Source organism: Balaenoptera acutorostrata, chromosome 17 (genome assembly GCF_949987535.1).
Source record: "Balaenoptera acutorostrata chromosome 17, mBalAcu1.1, whole genome shotgun sequence".
NCBI lineage: Eukaryota > Metazoa > Chordata > Mammalia > Artiodactyla > Balaenopteridae > Balaenoptera > Balaenoptera acutorostrata.
The window spans coordinates 67,986,112-68,012,006 of NC_080080.1; the positions used below are offsets into that span (position 1 = coordinate 67,986,112).

At 41.4% G+C, this 25,895-nt stretch overlaps 1 protein-coding gene across 6 annotated transcripts in view; it reads right to left on the reverse strand.

The window, feature by feature from the left end:
• The window catches only part of SULF1 (sulfatase 1), a 158,310-nt gene that overhangs the window by 41,130 nt on the left and 91,285 nt on the right, over positions 1-25,895 (reverse strand). For 5 of the 6 annotated variants that reach the window (XM_057532226.1, XM_057532223.1, XM_057532225.1 and 2 more), the window contains 3 exons: positions 16,280-16,519; positions 6,169-6,320; positions 3,541-3,710 (listed from right to left, as the gene is read on the reverse strand). In XM_057532226.1, the coding sequence (XP_057388209.1) occupies positions 3,541-3,710; positions 6,169-6,320; positions 16,280-16,519 (562 nt within the window). Of the gene's footprint in view, positions 1-3,540; positions 3,711-6,168; positions 6,321-16,279; positions 16,520-25,895 lie in introns of those variants that run through there. The other variant, XM_057532227.1, reaches the window with a different exon arrangement.

Below are 25,895 nucleotides of genomic sequence, written 5' to 3' on the forward strand. Positions count from 1 at the left end.
ACTTCTTGCATCCCTTTGCTTGAATGCCTTGCTCCTGTTCTCGCTAAGGAAACCAGCCATTCAGGAGCTCCGAGCGCCACAATGGAAAGCTTGTCTTCAATTTGTCTCACTCCTTTTGTGTGCGGACTGAACTGTGAACCTGGGCAGTCACTCACAGTGACAAGAGACACACACGGACTCTCTCCAGCCCTTTCCTCCAGCGGCAGCCGGGGAGACTTTTACAACAAAGATGCCCTGAATTCAAGGCTTCGAAGGTCTGCAGGAGACACAGCGGATCTCCCCATTCTAGGTGCACAAAGCCCCAAGCTCAGCAGCAAACAGAAGCTGAATCACTCAACCCACTGTGTGAATTTTCATTTTCTATGGCTAAGAGTGTTCTCCAAACTGGCACTTGCCTATAGCACATTTTGCACCTGGCAAAGATAACACAGCCCGGGCTGGTGCTTCTCCTGTCTGTGTTTTTAGAATAGCCAGGTGTGAGAGCTTCATCAATGTGGGTCTTAGCTAGTCAACAGACTTGTCAAGTCACGACAGACAAGTATCAACTCGTCCTTTCTCTAGCTGCTTTCCCTGAACGTTAAGTTGAACCAAACGAAGCAGCACTTTTTATAGGTCAAGAAAGATCCAATCCAGAAAGAACAGTTTTTTATGGTTTGTCTTAACAGAAAGGATCAATGAGAATTAGCATCTATGAAGTGGCTTCTGTGTCCCAGGCCCAAGGTGGGGCCTCTTTTAATTGTCATTCATGACACCATGTCAAGGTGCTAGTTATTACTCCCATTTTACAGATGAGACAATGCAGGTTCTGAGAGCTTAAAGAAACGGCCCACAGGCTCGGTGAGGACAACTGAGATAGGAACCCACACTTGTTTGGCTCCAAGGCCTGAGAACTTTTCACTCTGCCATGTGCAGATTTCACTTTATAGAATCACTACTAAGGCACACGGGTGGTTTATTTGAATTAAAAAGGAATAATGGAAACTTTGCATGGGAAAATGATCAAGTCACATATGATGTCATTCTACCTTTACTAAATGGCCTCCAGTGACTCTCTGCTTATGGTTACATACAAATTACACAAATTCTCAATATTCTGTGAATTTCTCTTTCTAGCTTTATCCCTTATTGCTTTCCTAGGTCACATCTTAGATGGCCTCATTTACATGGCGACCACTTTTCCACACCATATTCTCTTCCTGAAATCATCTACCCAATCTCTGCGTATCAGCTGCAGAAATTTTGCCCATACTTTGCGGCCCACTTTGAATGCCTCCTGGGCCCTGAAGTTTTCCTGGTTCCTCTAGAAGATGTGCATGCTTCCTCCTCCAAACTTCCACAGCCCCTGGGATCCCTGCTCTAGTACTTACTTCTGGGCCTGATAAGCGTATTTGGACACTACCCCTTACAGCAGGGGACCAGGACAAACTTATCTGTAAAGAATCATACAGTAAATAGTTTACGCACTGCAGGCCATACGGTATCTGCGGCAACTATGCAACTCCACTGTTGTATTGCAAAAGCAGCCATAGACAATACCTAACTGTATGAGCATGGCTGTGTTTCAATAAAACTTTATTTATAAAAACTGGTGGCAAGCTGGATTTGGCCCCTGTGTGCCAACCTCTGTCCTAGTTCATTGGGTCTCCAGGGTTAGCAACTGTGTCTTCCTCGTGCCTATATCCCTGCTATGTTGTACAATGTCACAGGTGGCGCTCCATAAATATTTGTGGAACTAATAGAATTTTAAATTGCTGGAATCAGAGATGCTTTTTTTTTTTTTTTAAAAAGCCATCGTTGAGGGCCCGAGAACTCTGCAGATTCCTCTGGTCCTGCACTGCTGTCTGTGCATGCCGCTGAGCTGTCAGAACCTCTTGACCTGTGGCTGATTTTCCTGTAGGCTCAGGACCTTGCCCTGAAGCTTCAAAGGCAGGCTGACTTCTAAGGAGCCATAAAACACATTTTGTCAACCTCTTGTCCTCAAACTCGGGAAAACATCAGTGAAGTTTACAGTTGTGGAAAATCACCTTAGGCTGAGATTCTGCTAACACAACAAAGGGAGAGATTTCTGACTCAAAAGAAAAGAGGAAGGTGGGTTCCAGGGCATGGAAGAAGCCTGAAAAAACTTTTTTCTCTCACTGAACCAGCTGGTTACTAAATTTGCAAGTGATTGGTAATGGAGAGCAACTCACCACTCATGGGCTTCATTCATGAATTTAGTTGCATAGTTATACGTAGGGTAGGTTTTCAGAGGCTTGTATATCCATCCACAGGGTTGATTCCAAAGCACAATGGCTCATCCAGACCGTATTCCCCAGATGCTGGGGCAATCTTCTTTGTCGACAATATTTTATGCATCAAAACACTTTCACCCTCCAAGTTCCTGGGCATGCTCAGTAGGGCACCCACCCTGGCTTCATACGTATTGTCAGTTCTTGTCTTTCTTTCTTTCTAAGTCACTTGATACGATAGAGAGGATCTAAGTACCACTGACCAGGACCCAGCAGTTTATTAGTTATAATAAGATAAAAAATAAGAATAAAAAGAAAAAGTTTTCCAGGGATATGTCTTGACCAGCAACTAGAATGCCTTCCGTAGTTATTTACCTCTTTTCGTAAGGAAGTATATTTAATCTTTTTTTTTTTTTTTTTTTTCTGTCTGGGATCATAGCTAGAAAATCAGTGTGGATGAAAAGGGATGATTTTTAAGCACAAACAGATGAAGAATGTATTCCGGAGGTTTAGTGCTGAACGAAACACATCAGTACCCTGTTCCCTACCTCTCTGGTGGTCAAACTTTAGGCAGACACAGAGCCAACTGCTCTGCGTAGAAGACTGTGCATTATTGCAATGGATAAGAAGAAAGTGTGAGGACAGAGTGAAAATCAACATCACGTCCTTTGCTGCCTAAGCATCGACTTTGGCTAGTGAGAATGATCCGCATATTACAGCTCTCTGCTCTCTGTCCTGTCCCTGTATGCCATCAGCCCTCTACTCTGTGTCTCCCCACCCCCTCCTCTTAAAAAGAAACATCAGGTTATTTGAAAGCCGTGACCTGAGAAGGCCTCTCGGGCAAGCCCACTCCAGCTGCCTCTGCAGCAATGCTAATTGCACATCTGCCGCAAAGCTGCAACAGCCCATGCCCAGGAAATCCACCCAGGTTTTTATAACCAGACCAGGGGTTGCCACCCAGCTGCTATGAGAAACTCACTGCTTGATCATTATTATTATTAGATCACGTTTGTGAATATTATTTAAGACAACTGAAGGAAACCCTTGATCAAAATCGCCCCCCCATTCACCCCGTATGCTTCTCTTTCTTTTCATTTAGCCGCTTACAAATGTTGATGTGATTCCTAATCAAACCACCTCGACAAGCCCTTGAGTTCAGGGTCTGCCTGTTCCGCGATCTCGGGGCAGAAGCCGGTGTTCCTGTCTCGTGGAGATGCCGCGTGGAAGGAAACGGGGTGCAGGGGAGGAGCGAGATGGGGAGCAAAGGAGGGGCCCACGTTCAGCAGGTCCCGGAGCTGAGGTTATTACTCACATGTGTTGGGAAGCATTGGGGTACAGTTTTGAAAACTGTGGGGCTGAGTCCTCGGGGCCGTGGGGTGCCGCGTGGCTGATCACCATCATAATGGGCCTATGGGGATACATTCTCTTAGACATTTTGAAGTAATTAATGCTCTCGTTAGTGATTAAGTCTGTGAAGTAGTCCTGAAACATACATTTGACACAAAACAAAAATTACAAAAGGTGACATTCATCAGATCACATTTGAATACTGCTTTCCCTCAGAAGCAACTCACTGAATGAGGAGGTAAGATCTTAAGCAGTAAGGGAAACTACTTCCCAAAGGAGCAAAACATCTTCCGGAGACAGAGGAAATCAGCTGCCAGTTACCTTCTAGGTTTGCTAAAGTGGTAACGTGCACAAACCTTTTTTTAAAAATAACGTGCAATTTAGCAATTAGCAAAAAAAAAAAGGGTCAAGTCCCGTTTGCCCAAGATAATGATCAGATCTGGCAATACAAATGCTCCAGCACATGAAACACCGGATACATATTTCATTCTCAGGTTTCGCTGATGTAATTCGTTGACAAAAAAAATTTAATTACTTCAAGGGCAGGAAACACCCACGCCCACTACAAATTCACAGTTGCAGAACACACACACACAGACACACACAGGCATACACACACATGCATAAATGCACAAACAAAAGAAAAGATCTTTCCCTTAAATTAAAAATTCACCTGTGAGAATTACATAATAAATGCTAATGAAAGTCCTGGCCAAAATCTGGGTGCACAGGGAAAAGTGGCAACATTTTATCAATTAATTTATTTGAAACACTCAATATGGGGAGCAGTTGATTTCCTGCAGATTATACTCTGTTAATTGCACAACTAAAATTACCCAGCTGTTGGGATTGGAGCCTGACTTGCTAATAAAATGACTTAAACCGGCAGTCCAAGGGGCTGATACAGAGCAATAAGGGGAAGAGGGGGAAGAAATGGAATAAAAAAGAAAAAAATGAAAACTTGAAACACCTGCTTCCTCTAAGTGTGTATCACTGGCCTGGAACTCCAGTATAAAGTTTATTCAGAAAGTGCCTAGGCAATGTGCACCGTCAGAGGCTTCTAGGCATGACTAATCACATGTAGATTCAAGGACCAGAACAGCTGCAAAAGCAGTGCCCAAGGGACCAAATCTGTGTCACATGTCATTGTTAAGACAAGTCCACAGGCTAACACCTTTGGCCATGGGAGTGTGTGCTTCATTCCTTTCCTCCCTAAAAAAAGATACATATTCTTTTTGACACAGTTGTCTTTGACAATCAGCTGTGATAACGGGCAAGTTACGCTGATTTAGTCTTTGGAAGGAATCTTGATTACTTTCCTCTCCTTAGGACAACAGGGAAAGAAAGGTTAATAGCTTGAACAGAAGCATGACAAGCATCCCCACAGATAAAAAATGAGCAGTGACAATTAGTGCACTTGGTAGGACAGTGCTCAAATCTGCCTCCAAGGTCCCTCCCTGCCAGCTCTCAACTTTGATGAGTTTGGAAACCTATTAGCAATGTTTGTGAATTGCTAATACGCATTCATTTGCATGCATTGTTTTCTGAAGGGTATGAAAGAGTGAGACATACACCCTCACCCCAAGTCCCCTGTACTCAAATCAGGCCAAGTGGAAAGACAGCAATGTGCCAAAGTTAGATCAAGTCTCCTCTTTCTGACTTCTACCAATAGCTGTTTCCTAGTGACCTGTGCTAGATAGAGCAGATCCTCGGCTTCTTTTAGATAAAGGAGGAAGAGATGGATATGGCTAGGAGGGAAGAAGGCATTTTAGGCTAATTAGCAGGCTAAATTCAAAGATATTTTCCCCGCCACTCTTGCGATCTGGAAATAGTTTTATTTTAAGCGATCTGGAAATAGTTTTATTTTAAGTTGGCAATCACAAAACCTGTGTGACTTTTACAAAGTCTAATCTGGAATCCATTTGTTAGAGAACTGTGGGACATGTTCATTTCATTTTCTATGACCTGATTTGGAAATCCTAGAAATCCTAGGATTGAATTGTGGGGCATGTCCATTTCAGTTTCTATGAACTGATTTGGAAATTGTAGGACTGACAGCCTTACAGACTTTTGCGGACTCCAGCTGCCATGGGGCAGGTGTCCTTGTCAATATCAAAGTGTGATCAGACAGGAGTAAAAGCAAAGAATGTGGTTTCTCAACTTTTGATTATTTCACTTGTCTGCTGTTATTCTTACATCTAAATTGGAAGCCATAGACAGAATATACTTTCACCCCAGTGAAAAGCAAAACAGTATGAGATGAACATATGATTATGTGGATAAGTCCCCTAGAGGAGGAAAAACCCAAAAATTATCCCAAGACAGAGTGGAGGCATCTATGATTTTTCTGATAAAGCTTTCATCAAAGGCTGATTGTCTTTCATCTTAATGGAAAAAAAAAATCACTATTCAAAGTCAGTGCTCCTTGAGAGCCTTTTTCTTGCCTGGAGTTTAAAATTACCTTAAAATTTCTCATTCTAATACTGTGAGAATGTAGAAAGCCAATCTAGTGTATGGGCTAACACACTGAAAATGGCTTTCCCCCATTATGCACAAAGTAAATTGATGCAGTGTAAAAGTGCCTGAAAATTACCTTTGCATAATCAAATCCATGCTTTTCTTTGATGCCATTGCGACAAACAGTGTAATTATAGAAACGAGAATTCTTGATTAATCCAAGCCATTCTCGCCACCCAGGAGGGATGTAGCTGCCATTATATTCATTGAGGTATTTTCCAAAAAAGGCTGCAATGGGAAAAAAGGATTATTTTCTCATATGAAATGATTAAGCATAACTAAATGCATCAACATGAAATTATGACTTGAAAAAAAGGCAGTGAAACAAAAGTTAACCTGGTAACAGTGGATGCCAGAATAACACTCATGTAATTCTTTCATCCTTTAGCAAGGTGACACATATACATTTTCCTTTTGAATAAATAAAAGTAGTGCCCAAGTACATGGATTATAGTTCAGTAAAATCACCATCATGATCATGATACTCTGAGTGCAAGTGATAAAAGCAGAATGTACCTTTTTGTTAAGTTGATATAAGAATCAGAGAAGTAGCCAGTATGAAATTTGGAATACTGAAAGTTGTCTTTGTGATAAAATTAGTTTTCTAACTGAGAGTTGCGAATTACAAAACCACTATTGAAAAACTTGTCTTTGTTTTTGCCTATCAGGACAGTACACATTTTCCCAGCCAAGGAACCGTAGTAAACTCCGTTTATGTGGGACGTCGTCAGGGTTTTTATGTCACATGTATTTTATGTCATTGGTGTTTGCATTATGTGTATTTTGCAAATGTGTTTATTACTGATAATCAAAAATTCTAGCAACATGGAGTTACAACCTAGACGACTAATTTTCATAGAATTATAGTAAAATAGAGGTATATGTGCCACAAAAACTCCGCTGCTCGTTGAAAAGGCCACTGGAAGGACTTCACATTTGTGAATTTGGCATGGTCACACCCAAGAAAGGCCACACTGTGCAACAGGGCTTACTGATCCTTTTAAAGAGGGAAACTGCAAATTTGTCCTCTGCCAAAGATGACAATAGGAGGCGGATGAAGGAGAAAGCAAGGGAGCTTGAGATTTGGGGACCAAAATGGGTTAGTTCTTGAATTCTAAGACCTTATAACTCTCAGAAGGGTAGCCATAAATGTATTGTTGGCACATTTCTGAGAGAGAAGGAGGGTGGTCTTTGTAATCAATGTAATTACACTCAGAGAACAGGCACTCCTGGGGGTAAACCTAGACCTATGTATGTGGTTAACGGGTTTGCTCACCCCATTAACCACATACATAGCCTTCCCTGCAAGTAGGAAGGACTAGGAAAATTCTGCCTTATATATGTATATATAGGTGCACGTATGTGTGTATGTATGTGATTGTGAATAAATATTTATACACATCTGTATCTATACAAACACACTCATGCAAGTTTTAACTTTTCTAAATTTTAGAAGGTTTCAATCTTCTGTTTTAGGGAGAGACCATGTCCAAGGGCAGCCAGATGCCTTCCATGTCAAAGCCACTCCCTGGCTTCATTAAGCAGGTTTTCCCGACGCCTGCACTTACATACAGGAAGAAAGACAGTTCTTGGTTGACTGGCTTGGAACGATGAATACAGATCCTAGAATCCAGGCACTTCATTGGTATTGCTCTTAAAGCACACATTTCTGAACCTCAAACTTATCCAACCTATTTCATTTCTGGGTCGTGATGGGATCTCTGTTTAGCTTGCTTTCATCTTTGATCTATAACTACCTGTAGAATATCTCCATCTGAATGTTTTCCTTGCTCCTTAATGCAACTGCCCAGAACAGCATGAATAACTTTCCCTTGCACATGTACTTCTCTAGCTATCCTTTAACTCTCGGAGTGGCGTCATCACTCACCAGGCGTGGCCATCCAGCGCCTCACCTGCCCCTTGGCTCCCCTTGCTGTGCAGCGGCTACCGCCTGAAGGTTCTAGTCGGGTCGGAGCTCTGGGATCTGTCCCTCTTTCCTGATTACTTGACACCCCTCATGGGGGCCCACTGTCTCCTGACTGGCTTTCCTATGCAGGCTCCAGGGTCTTTCCATTCTCACTGCCAGCTTCCTGAAGACCAGCTCGGGTCACATCACCTTCTCATGATCTTTGATGGCCCCCCCTCGCCTGCATAATCACATTGAGTTTGACACCTTGCCATCCAAGCCCTTCCTTGTGTCTGGAAAAAAATCCCTCTCTTTCCAACCCCATCTTGCACGTCTCTGTGAATCGTCCCTCTCTCCAGTCAACGTGTTGCCTCTACTTGTTCTGGTTTCCACCTCTCCACCTTTGCCTGTGCTACTCTCTCCGCCACCCTCTGTATGAATCAGCCCAGAGCAGAAGCCATTTCAATTCCAGTCTTTGCCCCGATCCTACAGCACTTTATTTCTGTGGCTCTGAAGCTGTCTTCCCTTTCTTCCTTGTGGTATAGTTATGTTCACGTAGAAGCCTAATCTCCCTTAAACTGTAAGGGTTTTGAGGGCAAACGCTGCCTTGACCTCATCTGTGGACCACCCTCCCCTCATCCTTGCATGTAGTCTAGGGGCGGCATGAATTTTTGTTTCTTGAACTGGGCTTCATGGAGCCCCATGTCTTCTGGGGATGGTACCTGTTCTGGACTTGTTAAATGTTGTGTTTTCAATTGAGCTATGATTTTTTTTTTTAAAAGCTGATTTGGTCTAAATATTTTCAGAGAGGAGAGCTTCAGAGTTAGAAAAGTTGACACTTCCCATTGGATTTACTTTCTTTGAAGAGCTGACTCAAGTCTGAGAAACACAGCAATGTTTATCTATCTGTTGAATGAATGTTTATATGTTGAATCTGCAAATGAGTAAATCAATCAGGTGGTCAATTAGCCAAACACCCACTGCTTGAGGATTCTGCCAGGGCCCCTGAGCAGGTGGACGGGTGTGGGACAAAGTGTCAGAGGGTCTCACGTCAGCTATGACTCACGGTTTCCCTGTGAGCTGGCTGCGAGCGGTAGAAATTCTTCTAATGAGGGGTTCTCGTCTTCAGAGACTAACCACCTTTTCACATCGAACCACAAGATGATTTTCCTTTCCGACAAAAGGCAATGTGATTTAAGAGTCACAGGCGGCGGACCAAAGCCACACCCCACCAGCATGACTTCAGAACGGGACTGTTTCCAGAAGCCTTTCACTTAATAACCTCAAGCCCATTTCTTTCCCCTGGCCTGCTCCTCATCCCCAGGGGTTTTTCTCACTTTTCTCTCTTTTTGTAAAAGATCATAGTGGTTTGCAATATAAAACCTGGAGCCAGCTTGCCTGGGTTCAAATCCTGGCTCTGTTATTTGTTAGCTATACAGCCAGAGGCAAGTTACTTAACCTCTGTCTACCTCCAATTCCCCTTCTGGAAAAACATGAAGATGATAACAATAATAGTGGTACGATCGTCGTGAGGATTAAAAAGAATTAATACATATGTAAAGCACTGAAAACAGTACCTGGCACATAGCAAGGGCTTATTAAATGCTGCCACTGCCAGTATTATGATTACCATGGCTATGATCATTAGCCTTTCAATGATCTGTGCTCTGATTTTAAATAATTTACCCTCCTGCAATGCAAGGAAATCCTGTTCTAGAGTTCTGCACTTGTGCATCTGAAAACATTGCTTGAGAGGTTACATAGTTTTCTTCCCCAATCTGATTTACTTTGTGGCAACAAATTCTCCCCCAACTGGCTGACATTTTCCTGCTTAATTAGGTTTTAGATTTTTTTTTTTCCTGCTACTTTTAGTTTGTTCTCTGTTTTTTTTTTTTCCTCTCAGGGAAGCCATAACAAGTCATTCCTGCCCTTCCCTCATTGTTTTACCCGTTAGATTATTTAGGACTGTTTTCTACCCATTGCCATGGCTATTGCCCTTTCTCTTAATCCTCCCCTTATAAACTATTCCTTGAAGTCTCTTAATAGTCCTTGTTATGTGCTTTAGAACTCCCTCCAGGTTTTCGGTGTCTTTGTGTTAATGGGGTGTAAAAAATGTATTCAGTATTCCAGATGTTGCCTCACCCATCACACTGGTTCCAAGAGAGACCGGGGACCTCGTGCGTCATGAGGCAGCACCCAGCGTTGTCAGCTTCAAGTTACTCGGCCTTTCTTGTTGCCTCCTAAGACCGAGGCTCATTTGTAATCACCCCTGGCCTCTTTCAACATTACGCTTCCTGGCAATGCTCTGCAACTGATTATCTGGGCTTCTAATTATTTTCCTCCAGATGTATTACATCTCTTTCTCCCTCCCTAAGATGAACTACATTTTCTCGCCCGTATTGCCGTTATATTGGGTGTGGTTTGAAGTTTTTCTATCCTTTGGCACTGGCAATTCAGCCCAACTTAACTACTGTCTGAATATGTCACTAACACACCACCTACCCCTCCTTCTGTATCATTCTTTTCTCTGGGCCATTAAACACTTCCCCTCACAGCTGTTTAAGAAGGTGGCAGGGGGTTGTTGGGTGACAGGGAGAAAGGTCGGAAAGACCTGATTATAATGATTGTTGACTTCAGGCCATGCTACTTCTGTCCAGAACTGCCTGCTACATAATACTTAGAAAAATTCCCTTGAGCCATTTGAGGCAAAAGCATTTATTTTTAGGTCGGCAATAGACAAAAGATTTCTGATGCTGTAGGGAAGTCAAATCTTATTGAATATAACAAATGATACACTAATTGAGCTTTTACTCCATGTATTATTAGATTTGGGGTGGCAGGACTTCACTGGTAGTAACTAAAAATTTACATAATTTTGAACCAAGTTAAAATTATGATCTACTCTTAGGTGACCTCGTACACGTGAGTCTGGCTTCCCCAACTAGATTGTAAGTGTAGCAAAGACAGGAATCTTACTTTATATCTCTTCATACACCAATGTCTAGTATAGTTCTAAGCATAGTGTGGCTCAATAAATAGCATACTATGGTATGCTATATCTTATGCTTGTGTACTTATCAAAAATCGATAATACCACAGTTCATAAAAATAAGAATATTACTTTGTCTTACTTTTAGTGAACTCTACATTTTAAAACATCTCATATTAGAGAATAAATAAATATACTTGCTATAAGTAACATAAATAAATTTTGTAATGTAAAAAGACACGAAACTAGAAAATTGATTAATTTGTCTATGTTGTTTTGTTACAAAAAGAATTCTCTCCAAAAATTTTTATTGCAGGTCTCTATTAAATATTGGCCCTTCCACCCCAGTGATATGAAGAAGAATTAGTATGACTAAAATTTAATTCACATGTGATTTTACATATCCTGTATTATGATTATAATTTGAACACTATCATTTTTAAACGAATTAATATGATTACAGTGATTATAGTAAAATTACAATATATAATAGTTTTGGACAGGAAAAGAATCTCTGCATTATATAGGTTGGAAAACTGGGCTGGACAAGTTCTCAAAACAAGTTTAAGGCAGAGTAAGGATGTGATTCCAGTTCTCCACCATTCGGTTCAGGGGTTTTTTCTAACACTTGATGCTACCTCTCAAATATGGATTATTATATACTACCAAATGTCAAATGGATAGCTAGTGGGAAGCAGCCGCATAGCACAGGGAGATCAGCTCTGTGCTTTGTGTCCACCTTCCACCTAGAGTGGTGGGATAGGGAGGGTGGGAGGGAGGTGCAACAGGGAGGGGATATGGGGATATATGTATATGTATAGCTGATTCACTTTGTTATACAGCAGAAACTAACACATCATAGTAAAGCAATTATACTCCAATAAAGATGTTAAAAAAAAAACATGGATTATTACTCTTACCTTAAAATTTATGCCAGGTTTTACATTCATGTCTATACCCTCACAAGAAATTTAAACTAAAACTTTTTTGAGCAGATAGTCAGGCAGAATTTTCCTTTTTATGATAGATAATCCAGTATCGTTCCCACTATACTTAGAACATAAAATGCAATAGACACATTACTGTATTTTCCCTTCTTAAACATTTAAGCTGTTGTAGAGTCATATTTTCCATGAGTAAAGTTAGAAAAATTTAAGTTACAGCCAGTCCAAAAATATGCCTTGGTTCTGAAAAAGAAAAATCATGTCACACAATGGTAAATACAATATTGGATCAATTCAATTCATTTAAATCCATGTATTCTGGGTGCCTCCCAAAATAAGCCTCTTAGTAATTTGTCTTCTCTGAGCTGTTCTTCATAAAACTGATTGCTGCTTTGTGCTTTCCTCTACATGGATATTTATGTATAATACATGGTTCAGTTTCCGTCATTATTTTTCTTAGGTTCTCAGCTAAATGTTCCAAATAACGTACTCATTATTAAGAAAACATTAAAATCTTTATATATTGGCTCCTCCCACCCCCCAACTAGTTTAGTGGCTCATAAATAAATATACTGGTTTAATACCTACTCACCAATTCTCTTAACTTCCTAAGATGTCTGTCATCCTGATGTGCTTATTTGTGGATTTTCAAATGGGTCTCTGTCCCTGGTTGGATCGATAATTATTGTCACAGAGACATCTTTACTTCCTAATCGTCTGAGACATGTCAATATTTTCCCATCAAAGATGAATTTAAATTATGTAGCTCATTATCACTGCCATTTTAGTCTTCTAATTTTTCATTTTTCTGATTTACTAATGGCCACATCAAAATTTATTTTCCTGAGTGTATATCATCCGTTTTCTATTCATAGCTAAGTGTTTGGACGAGTCCTAAGTGTTTGGAAAAGTCCTGTTTCCCTTAAAGAATTCCTTTTACTTTACAGGATGACTCACTATAAATTCCATTATTACCTAAGTGTCTAGACCCCTGGGAAGAAGGTTGGCTTCAGAATCTGAGTTAGTTTCCAGGAGCAAATCTCCTCTCCCTGAAGAAGACAACTGATTGAAGCAGGCCTACTGGGCTGCACCAAAGGACTGACAGTTGTCCCCGGGAAAGCCTGATGGTCTGCGGCTTCATCCTAGACCTAACCCATAAGTTAGGGTAGCATACTGGAAAGAGGCCTGAAGACCAAAGTCCTGTTGCCCACTCTTCCTGTTAGAACATCAGATGTGTCACTTCAGCAAGTCACCTTAATCTTGTAGGTCTAAATTTGTTCGTCTGAGAACAAAGGAATTGAAAAACTAAATTATCTCTGAGTTTTATTCCAGCTCTTGTAGGGTGGACACAGCACAGGATAATTGAAACAAGTTCCAGAGTACACTCCACTTCTTAGAAGCAACAGATTTGTTTTTTCTTGGTGACCCAGTGAGCTGTGTAATGGATGGCATTTCCATTTCTGCTTTTGCCATCTGGAAGTTAGTTCCAAATATGCAGCCTTTCTCTACAACTCCGTGGCATGCCTGAAGTTTGCATATTAACCTTTGCCTTGATTTTAACTGGTTCTACCCTTCGTTTCCATTCGACAGTGTCCTTATTGCTCTGTATCTTATTATGTTTTATGTGTCTCTGCCAGGCACTTCGGAATGAAGCATGATAGAAATATATGTAAAGAAATAAGATAAAGAAATAAATAAAGAAAGAGGAAAGATGTTGGAGTCAGGTGTGCTGGATTCAGTCTGTCACTGACTAGTTTGTGAGCTCAGATAAATCCTCCTGAGTTTCGGTTTCTTCACTGGCAATATGGGCAAATCCTTTCAAAGTTTCCGGAAGAATTAGGTGAGAAAACTTAGCTAAAGTGCCTGGTACAGAGGAAGCAAGCATCAAATATCAATTTCCCTTTTTTCCCCTTTCTTCCCCGCTGCCCAGCTTTACTGAGATATAATTGACAATCAAAAATTGTAAGCAATTATACTCCAATAAAGATGTTAAAAAAAAAACTTAAAAAAAAAATTGTAAGGTGGGACTTCCCTGGTGGTCCAGTGGCAAAGAATCCGCCTTCCAATGCAGGGGATGCGGGTTCTATTCCTGGTCGGGGAACTAAGATCCCACATGCCGCGGAGCATCTAAGCCCGCGCACCACAACTACTGAGCTCGCACGCCTCAACCAGAGAGCCTGCGTGCCGCAGACTACAGAGCCCTCGTGCTCTGGAACCCGGGGGCCACAACTACAGAGCCCACGCACCCTGGAGCCTGCGCGTCACAACTAGAGAGAAGCCTGCGAGCCGCAGCTAAGACCCGATGTGGCCAAAAATAAATAAATAAATAAATAATTAAAAAATCTTTAAAAAAAATTGTAAGGTTTACAGCCTGATGGTCCGCTATACGTAGACATTGTGAAATATTAGCCACTGCCAAGCCAATCAACATATCCATCACTTCACATCTTTGCTAGCTTCCATTTTTGTGGTGAGAACACCCAAGATCTAGCCTTTTAGCAAATTTCAAGTACACAATAGAATACTATCAACTATAGCCACACTGCTGTCCACTATCTGTCCAGAACTTATTATCTTCTTTTTGCCCTTTCTTGATTTAGCCCTAAAATGAATTAGCAAGTCCTTATCGACGGTTCTGAGTTCTGGGCAGGGCTCTCTGTGTCACCAGCATCTCCATTTCCTAGGATGGACACCGTCCACACCGGTCTGGATACAGTGAGAGTTCTAACTCCCTAGGTTCCAACCCTCTCCGTCTCTCTGTGTCTGCTACTAGGAATTAAATTATAAGGGAGCCTGGGAGTTGAAAGGCACTGATTTCATACAATGCTTCCCACAAGCGAAACACAATTTGGTGGTCAAAATCAGGAATCAGGCATCAGGGGACCATTTCTGATTTTGCTTCTGAGCTGGTCACACAGTATCTGAAATCCCCACATCAGTTATAAAATGGAGCTAAGTACATTTGCTGTTTATGAACCCTACAGGGATGTTTGATAGATTTGCAAATTGCTTTAGAGCTCGCAGGTGAAAGGTGCTATAAACTTAAATCACTTATGTGGGAAAACACACTCAGGATAAGGCACTCTGAGTAACCCAGTTCCTTTCTGAAGCGTAAGCAAACACCCTTGAGGCTCATGGGAGGAGTTTCTTCTGTGAGTGGAGCTCTTGAATGCCTGTGGATGACAGTGCTATCATATCCACAATCAATACTTTCATCCATAAATAACAAGTATTAAGTGCCCACAAGGCGCTCTGCAAAGAAGAAAATGGCCACATATTTCCTAAGTCCAGTGGAAGAGATTAATTTCATTTTTACAAGAGATTTGAGAGAATACATTTATCTGATATCCTTTCCTCTTAACTCTTCAGAATAGAGAATCTGCAGACCTGAAAATCTTTTTCAACAAGCTTTAATTATGACACCCTTAATTCTTATGAATACGTCTAGGTGGTTCTGAAAAAATTATTTTTCATTACAGCCCCTCAATCAATATCTTTGTTTCTTTTCATAAAGAAATGCTCAGAAAACCCAAGGAGAGCATATAAATGCTAGGAGAATAAAGGCTTTGGGGACAACCTCACAGGAAGGAGCCTTGCTTCTTTCTTAGATTGGTATGATGTTCATGACCTCTCTGGAAGGAGGTCCCCAGTTTGCAAAACACCAACTAACCAAACCACTCACCTATGTAGGTTAAACAGTGATAGAAGATGTAGCAATTGGGATGCCCTCCTTTCCTGGGAGATGGGGGCGAACACTTGAGATCTAAAAGTCACCAAAACTAAGCTAAAGAAACTCCCAATCCTATTAATTATGAGTAAATAAATAGATGAATTAATAAGGTACACTTCATTGGATTATTTCTTTCAGTTACGTACGAATTCAGTAAATAATTTTGATAATCTATTGTGCCCCAGATCCTGGGGTAGGTGCTAAGCAATTTCAAAGCGCTTGATGATTTCTCACCCAATCGGCAAGAATTTGCCAACAATTGAGACAAGCCTCAAGCTGCGCTGGGATGCCTGGAGATGTGGAAGGTTGAGGTAAGCATGTTCATGGGATGAAAACTCTTCTGTTGCAGGTTCCCCTGGAAAATTCCAATTGCCGGTTGCTCTGATGAGGACAACACTTTCTTAATGTGTCTGCTGAGAATCACTGACTATTCTCTAAGGGACCTCTCGCTGGGACATCCATCAGAGGGGAAAGTAAGGGACGGGGAGGATGTTGAGAGAGACAAGCCTCGGCTCCTTGCACTTAGGGACTGATTGGAACTTCATATATTTCACCATCCAGTGCATCCCCCAGAGGTGCGCTACCAGAGCTTCATGGGCTGGAAAGCTCTCTGTTTACCTGTTCTGTAGCCGGTGCTGTTCAGATAGACGGCAAAAGTCCGCGGCTCGTGCACTGCCTGCCAGGAGGGGGAAGAGCAGTTCTCGTTGTTGGTGTAGATGTTGTGGTTGTGCACATACTTGCCCGTGAGCATGGAGGACCGGGAGGGGCAGCACATGGGCGTCGTCACGAAGGCGTTGGTGAAGGTGGCCCCCTCACGCTCCATAATCTTCCTGGTTTTGTTCATGACTTGCAGGGACCCTGGAAGGCACAATGGCCAGCATTGTTAACAGACAGCACCGCACGATCACCCACCGATGTCACGTCACTCAGGGACTCTGCTCCCCCTGACTTGTTCATTTCTCTTCCTTAGCTTGAAGGAGTCTATCATTTGACGAGCTCTCATTTCTAGAACAAAATGCAACATTTGGGATTCTGCCATCTCAAGTACTTTGCAGAATAAAAACACATTTCAGCTTCTCCCCTCCTTAATCACAAAGGAAAAAAAAAAAAAGAAAAGCAGGTTTATCTGATCACTAAAGCTAGAATTTTAGAGACGGAGCAGATTCCAAGGCCAGCAGCCCTTTGAAGATTATCAGAGAGCATCAAAACAGAGCATCAAAACTCCTAGCCCACCACACTCGCACCATGCCACAGACACTGTAGAGATGACGAGATAGAATGTTTTCATCGTATGAAATAAAAGAGGGGAGAAGTTTTCCAATTAAGTAAAAGTCCTTCCAAAATGCCTGTGTTTTTTTTTTTTTTACTGGGGTATAGTTGCTTTACAATGCTGTGTCAGTTTCTGCTGTACAACGAAGTGAATCAACTATATGTATACACGTATCCCCTCCCTCTTGACCTCCCTCCCACCCCCCCATCCCACCCATTTCGGTTACCACGGCTCATTGAGTAGAGTTCCCTGTGCTGTACAGCAGGTTCCCGCTAGCTATCTATTTTACACATGGTAGTGTATATATGTGGATCCGAATCTCCCAGTTCATCCCACCCCCCTTCCTCCCCTGTGTCCACACGTCTGTTTTCTATGTCTGTGTCTCTGTTCCTGTGCTACAAATTGGTTCATCTGTACCATTTTTCTAGATTCCACATATATGCGTTAATATACGATATTTGTTTTTCTTTTTCTGGCTAACTTCACTCTGTATGACAGACTCTAGGTCCTTCCACCCCTCTACAAATGACCCAGTTTCGTTCCTTTTTATGGCTGAGTAATATTCCATTGTATATATGTACCATGTCTTCTTTATCCATTCGTCTGTCAGTGGGCACTTAGGTAGCTTCCATGTCCTGGCTATTGGAAATAGTGCTGCAATGAACATTGGGGTGCATGTGTCTTTTTGAATTATGGTTTTCTCAGGGAATATGCCCAGTAGTGGGATTGCTGGGTCGTATGGTAGTTCTATGTTTAGTTTTTTAAGGAACCTCCATACTCTTTACACTCCCACCAAGAGTGCAAGAGGGTTCCTTTTTCTCCACACCTTCTCCAGCATTTATTTTTTGTAGATTTTTTGATGACGACCATTCTGACCAGTGTGAGGTGATATCTCATTGTAGTTTTGGTTTGCAAAATGCCTGTGTTTAATTAAAAAAAGATCTTCAATGTAAGTTGGTATCCTCTAGCAAACTCACCACATACCTGCCAGTTTTTCTACCAGGATAGTACGACCAGTTTATATTTTCGCCTGTTTCCACGTCATTTTAAAAGATGGGTTGTTTGTTTGTGAAAGAGCTATGATTCTATTGCATTCAAAAGTATCTGCATAGTAGTAAAGTATGCCATTTGAACTGTAAAGGATGAAATTGTACATACGATTGCTGAGGAAGAAAAAAAACCCTATTTCGATTATCCAGCCAAACATGGAAGCTGAAACCCATCCAAATACTGCAGGAAAAAAAAAAAAGCTCAGGCCAGAATTCAATAGTCTTTTCAGGACCTGTCAAGAAATGCACTACAGAGCACTACAGCCAAGGCCATTGCATTTCAATCCTGGAGTCTCACATTTCCAACAGGTCCTACTTCTTCCAAAGAAAGGGAGAAAGTCTATGTAGCTTTCCAAGAAGGAAGGAAATCGTAATGCAAACCAGGCAAGCATTCAGAGCAGAAGAGAAGTGTGCAGCCATCCAAAAACCACAGTTAGCCTGATTTTTTTTCACATACGAGCTCTTACCATTCACATGAAAACAGAAAAGATGGTTTCTAATTGGGCCTCCTTAGAGCTCCCTAAAATATGCTTCAGTTAGGAGGATTCCTAACTGCTTTCTCTCCCCTGGTTGTATTCAGGGGATCAAGCAACCTTTTTGCCATCAGCGGATAACATGTAGTGAGCACCTACTTCATGCTGAGCATTCATTCTGTTGACCTCAACTCTCTGGACGGATCCCCCAGAGTGCAGCACTAACAAAAGAAATGGAAAATTCTCTGCTGCCTCTCATCTTCAGCAGTAAACCATCCAGATGAGAATTTACATATGAAAATTGCTTAGGGATATCTGCAAAGCAAGGTAGACGTGAGCGTGGATATAGCAGTAGCAGGATGTATAAAGACAGCGGGGACCGGAGGCAATGTTTAATAACAGCTCTGCCACAGGAGATGAGGACAAATGGAAGGAAAGGAGGAAGAAAAACATGGGATGGGCGAAGTGTTCTGTGGGTAGCACGGGGAAGGTGGTATGCACGGTGCACTGGAGGTGGGAAGAAGTAAGTGGAGTGATGAAAATGGCACGTGGATTTTCTGGAATGAAAACGAATATGAAGACTTCTCTTCATGAAATGGGTGGCAGATTTAGCCAATACCTTGGAGGCTGGGCAGAGATATTTGGATTTGACAGAATAGACAAAATGACGGCAGAGCAAGTTCTTTGTCAAAGGCATGAAGGACATGATGAGAAAGAAGTCTTTGAGAGGTGTTGCCATGGCAATGGAAGTATGTGCATTGCGGGGTGGGTGGGGAATAGGCTGGTCCATCAAGGGTACGGCCAAAAGGTTGCTGAACCCACCCGGCCATGGGCTGATAAGAACTTGAACTGGATTGTGCCTTTAAAATAGAAGGACTCTTAAGCAGCAGACCCAAGAGATGTTGTAATGCATTCAGAAGGCTGTGAGTTGACCCACAGTTTTCAGCCTGGGAAGAAAACTGGAAAAGTAATGGTTTCACTGTTACTCAAGAAGTAACTAACAAGAAATATGTCCTATAGAAGATCAAAGAAGTGCATTTTAGAAACGTTGTGTTTTATATTTGTGTTGGTTGATCACACAGGGGGAAAGAGCCTGGAGAAAATACATGAAATGAGATGCAGGAGTGGGGAGAGAGTTCGAGGTTGATGCCAAAGTCCATTCCCTTATTACTCTTTCCTCTTTAGAAAACTGCAGTGATTACTTATGGTAATAGCTTGAATTTTGGGAAAACTCAGCAAACACTGTTGACCAATTTTTATTGCCTAACAGTCGTTTCATGTCAAAGAATGACTTCTCAGAGTTTCCTTATGAGCCTAGCTGGACTCAAATTAAAAAAAAAAAAAAAATGCAGCTGCAGGCCGTCCTCCAAGGTCCCGAATCACAAAGCTGCAACCTCCAGTTTACAGACTTATTTGGACTGCAGCACAGGATGGGAGGTGAAAATCTGATCTAAGGTCAAATAATCTACAAACTGGGGACTAAACTCAGCCCCTTGCATCATAATTGCCCCAGCCAGGACTCTCCTCTCATTCTAAGTATCTCTCTTTTCTTAATTGACTGAGATGGTTGTACCGAGGAACTAAAAAATCCCTCCAAATGCTCTGCTTCCAACCGGCCCACACGTCTAAGGGAACAATGAGGACATCTGGTCCCTGCAGGTACTGTGACCACGGTAGCACCACGGGCGGGGTTCCCGAATGTGAGGTTCCTGAATGTGGCTTCACGTTTCTCAGTAAGGAGAAGGTTCTGAGACAATGCTTCTCCAACGTTAAAAATCACCTGGAGCACATGTTCAATCCTCAGCTTCTGGGTCCACCCTGAGATGCTGATTTAGTAAGACCCGGGGAAGGACCAGAGAATTTGCATTTCTAACAAGCTCCCTGAGGATGCTGGCGAGGCCCCTCCCCACTCTTGCAGAACTCTCCGAGGCCTGACACAGAGCCGGGGAAGACTCGAGCTGGAAGAGACTTTAGTGGGTGCCTCATTTTAAGTGATCTAAGTGGCTTAGACCGCTTCCAAGGCTGTAAAGTGGGCAGAGAGGAAGAGGAAGCACTGATTTCATACTTTTACTCTCATGGATTTTCTACTTTACTCCCACTTCTAAGTGCTTCCCGTGTAGCAACTCATTTAACCCTGACAATAGCCCTTCCATAGCGGGTGTTATTATTCATTATTCTCATACCAAGGATGATAAAGCTGAGGAGCAAAAGGGTTAAACAACGTGCCTAGGGCCACACAGACCCTAAGCAGCAGAACCCAGATGCAAAGGCAGGCAGTCTGCTCAGAGACCACACTCTTAAGCTCCAACTAGGCTGAGTCCTGGCTGTGACATTGACGTTCTCAAGACTGAGACACAGAAATGATGTCTGCTCGGAGTCAGGATATGTCTCATTTTCTGAAATCTCATATCTTGCTTCTTCCGGCCTCTTAGGGGAGATACTAACAGACACTAAAGCCTGTCTCCTGCCCTCTTAGGGGCTGAAGTGATTAAAGTAGCTCGGGCCCAGGTCGGGGTGAGTGGGCTGCAGGCGTGTCTGTCTTCAGAAGCCGACAGTCACACTGGTGTTAACTGCTGCCTCTGATCTCGGATCCCCTGCGTAGACACAGATGATGGAGCACAGGAATCATACCTCTTCCCTCTGCTGAGTCACTGCACTCCAACAAGGTAAGCAAAAAGCTCCTTCTTCTCTTTTATGGCTGTGCAATGATTTTATATGTCAGCCAACAACACTGCCTCGTCCTGCTTCTACAGCCACTATGATCGCACCATTGATTTTTCATTGGGAAACTACCAAACACTATTCTGCATAAAACAACTCATAATTATGCATTTCCAGCTTGAGAGCAGTGGATGGGACCATGTCTTGTCCTATAGCTGGAAGGACTCAGTTTTGTTTTAAGCTGAAGCTCCTCACTTCTTCTGGGTTTCAGGCCTTTGGTGCCTAAAATGCAAATCATGTTGATTCTTAGTTATCAGAACAATTATTTCATAGGAATGACATGAAGCTTAAGGCTAAAGAATCATAACGAGATTCCCAAAGCAGGGCTTAGGAGCGTGAGCACGAGAAGAGAAAGAGCCCTGGGTTTGGACTTGGGGGGAAACATCTGGGTGTTTGTCACAGATGAACTTGAACAAGCCATTTACCCTCTTTTGGTTTGTGTTTCTCAGCTGTAAAATGGAGCTAATAATAGCTCCCCGGACTAGTTAGCAGGGCTGTTGAGCAAATGGCGTGAGCTGCGGTTTTACTTTGTGATCACCTCAGCCCCAACGTGTTTCCTTTACTCTTGCCTTTTCCATCTCCCTATCTGTAATCACATCTGAATTCCAAAGCTAAGGTAAGAATACAGAGGTTGCGACAGACTGAACTTTCTCGTGTCCTTCCAAAATGTATAGGTTGAAACCTAACACCCAAGGTGATGGTATTAGGAGGTGGGGCTTTGGGAGGTGATTAGGTCATGAGGGTGGAGCCCTCATGAATGGGATCAGCCCCTCATAAAAGGGGTCACAGAGGGTTCCCTTGCCCCTTTCTCCATGTGAGGACACAGTGACAAGACAGCCACTTATGAACCAGGAAGTGGGTCCTCACCACACACCGAATCTGCTGGAGCCTTGATCTTGGACTTTTCAGCCTCCAGAACTGTGAGAAATAATTACCTGATAATTATAAATATAATAATTATATTAATAATTATTATAATAATTATATTAATAATTATTATAATAATTATATTATATATTATTATTATATATAATTATATTATATATATATTATTATATATAATTATATTATAATTATATTATACATTTATATATATTATAATTATTATATATAAATATATTATTATTATATATATTATATATTATATATAATTATATTATAATTATATTATAATAATTATAATATAATTATAATATTATAAATATTATAATTATAAATATCATAATAATTATAAATATCTGTTGTTTATAAGTCACTAAGCCACCCAGTCTATGATATTTGGTTAAAGCAGTCCTCACGGACTAAGACAGAGGTCAACTGCTTTGTCTGTGCTTCAAGACATAAAATGTTAATGCTGGCTGAGAGATATCAGCTCCCCTCCACCCATCACACACTGTTCCCCACGCCCCTCTTAAGCAAGAAGCCTGACTTCATTATCATTTAAAATTGTCCTGTGAGGTGGAAGCCTGACAGGGATGTTCTGAAGTGACCGTAATTAAGTCCAGTAGCTGGCATGGGGGCACTGCTGACCGGGCTGGCTTGAGGACAGGGAAGGTCCAGGCCACAGCTGAATCTTGGGGCTGCCAAGAAAAGCTGTCCCAGCGCCAGAGTTCCAGGTTGGGACTGGGGACATCTGCCATTCGCTCTTGCAGGGGTGGGGATGTCATAGCCAGGAATTTAAATCATTCTACAGGCTTCAACTCATTTATTCCCAAATCACATGTGTGAAAAAAGGTCAGGAGGGAGAAAATGTCCCACTAATCGGAATGACTTTACCAAAATCACACAGAGAGCCTGGATTACTTCACGTACATGTTAAACTTAACAACAAAGCTTTGCCTTTCCTGATTCAAATATCTTAGCATTTGATTATTCAATATTTCATGCTATCAAACATGAACATTTTCATCAAGGCTGTTCATCATGTCCAGAAAAACTCACAAAACCAGAAATTCAATAATAAATTTTGTCATCATCATCCTTTGAGGAAGTCCCAGATATGTGGCATTCATACACACCTGGCTTCATAGAGCGACACACCTCTGTGTGAATTGCAACAATTCATGGTTTGATGAGTGATAATGACAAGCAAACACAACTCATTAAATGTGCAGGGTTGTTTCTAGACGCCATTGTTTTATGATGGGGTAAGGTTAATGATTTAAATATATAAATGGCCTGTGCTAAAGCACATCCCTGCTATTTTCCTATGCCAACAGTTAAGTATGGTACCTTAAACAGTGATATTTCCCATATTAAAAATGGTTTTATTGGTCTATTGAAAATTTTAATTCTGAAAGCATTAAAAAGATAACATGATCACACAGTATACCTTTTTCTACCAAAACTATGAAAGTGGTAGGAAAGAAAAAAACAGATGTTTCAGCTAAAACCAGAGGAGGAAAAACAAGTTGGGGGAAGAAGGGACCAAGAAGCAGATAATAAATCTGTCTGGCATGTTTCCAGGTCACTAGGACTCATTATTTTTTTTCCCCTAAAGAGCTAAAGGCCATTAAAAGTGGAGACTAGTTTTTTAGGGAAATGGAAGTAAAAATGCCTACAGGCTAGACAGAGAAGGTAGGCAGGTACAAGAAAAATCACAGAGCTTTTGTCTTTCCATTTTTCTACGTTTGATAGAGATGTGGGTGTACAGAACTTTCCCCTGACTATACGAAAATCAGCAGGATGGGCATGATGGCAAATAGCAAGTGCTCCTTGGCCTAAGTTTTGGGGAGCAGTGGAGAGTGGTGGGGACTGTGAAGGTCTCGGGAGGACACGCCCCACCTAATGGGGGCAGCTTTGACTCCCCTTCAAGCATTTAACTGATGGCTGCCTCATGGGAATGTAAGCCCTCATTCTTCTGAACTTTCAAGAAAAGTCAGAATCTGGATTTTTTTTCTTTTTATGTAAAATCACCTGATCTTTTAAAATGTTGCCTTGATTTTAAAAAGTGTGCTGGTCAAGCAAAACACATGTGTGGGCTAGCTCTGGACTGTAGATCCCATTTGTGACCTCTGCTTTAGACAAAGTGTTTCCATGTATTTAAGATTTCTTAATTCTCCCTATGATCTAAGAGAAGCATTGGGTCAGCGTTACTGAGATGTTAGCACCACTCCAATTTCCTAAGAATTTAAGAAATGCCACATTGAGCCAGATCAATGGACTAATCAGCTCATTATTCTGTTTCTCAGAGTGGCACCCAGGGACCATTTGGGAAAGATTTAGAGCCTAATCTCTTTGACTCTAGTCTCAGAAAGTTAGGGGAGTCCCACAAGCTGATTTTCTGATTTTCTTCGTTTTGATTTGTAAAATATTTCAAGTGCAGGGAAAAATAGAATAAATAACATGACTCCTAGCTTTGTCAAAGCTTAACATTTGATCATAGTTGCTTCAGATATATATTTTAAATTTTAAAATGAAATATGGATACTGCTGATGTTCTTGGTTACCACTCCTTCCCCAGATGGTAACCATCATCCCAAACTTCATGTTAATCATGTCCATTTGTGTTTTTCTAGCTTAAAGAAAACCAAATTCGAAAATATACATGCACCCCAATGTTCATAGCAGCATTATTTACAATAGCCAAGACATGGAAGCAACCTAAGTGCCCATCAACAGACAACTGAATTAAGAAGATGTGGTACTGGGAATTCCCTGGCAGTCCAGTGGTTAGGACGCCATGCTTTCACTGCCAAGGGAGCAGGTTCAGTCCCTGGTTGGGGAACTAAGATCCCACGAGCCATATGGCCTGGCCAAAAACAAAAAATAATAAATAAATAAAATAAAATCAATCATACATTATTTTTAAAAAAGAAGATGTGGTACATATATATACAATGGAATATACTCAGCCATAAAAAAGAATGAAATAATGCCATTTACAGCAACATGGATGGACCTAGAGATTATCATACTAAGTGAAGTAAATCAGACAGAGAAAGACAAATATCATATCACTTATATGTGTAATCTCAAATATGATACAAATGATCTTATTTACAAAACAGAAATGGACTCACAGACATAGAAAACAAACATGGTTACCAAAGAGGAAAGGAGGGGGAGGGATAAATTAGGAGTTTGGGATTAACATATACACACTACTATATATAAAATAGATAACTAACAAGGACCTACTGTATAGCACAGGGAACTATACTCAATATTTTGTAATAACCTATAAGGGAAAAGAATCTGAAAAAAAAGATATATATGTATGTATAACTGAATCACTTTGCTGTACAGCTGAAACTAACAGAATATTGTATATTAACTATACTTCAATTTTTTTAAAAAAGGTGTAAATCTCCACCCATTAACTTTGCCTAAAAACCTGAACTATTTACAGGTAGAGGCATAACCTGAACCACTTCTCAAGTTGTGGAAAAAGCAAATCCAGAAGTACGGGGACCATTGGTTAAATTACTTAATCTTTCCATGGACCAAGCGTTCTCCTGGGATGATGATCTTTGTCCTACCCACCCAACTTGGGTGGGATGACAATAAAATACAATAATGAGAATAAATGTTCTTTGGAAAAAGATAAAGTGTTATCCACATATAAGGTTCTAGCACTTTTATTAGTAAATTCCTCATGTGTTTCACTCCTTTCACAAAGTACTAGTTTACTTTATTTGTCCTCAAAGTTGAGGGAGGGGCCCCCGTCCTACTTAATAAGAGCCTTCCTTCCCAGCTTGTTTCATAAACTTGGATTACAA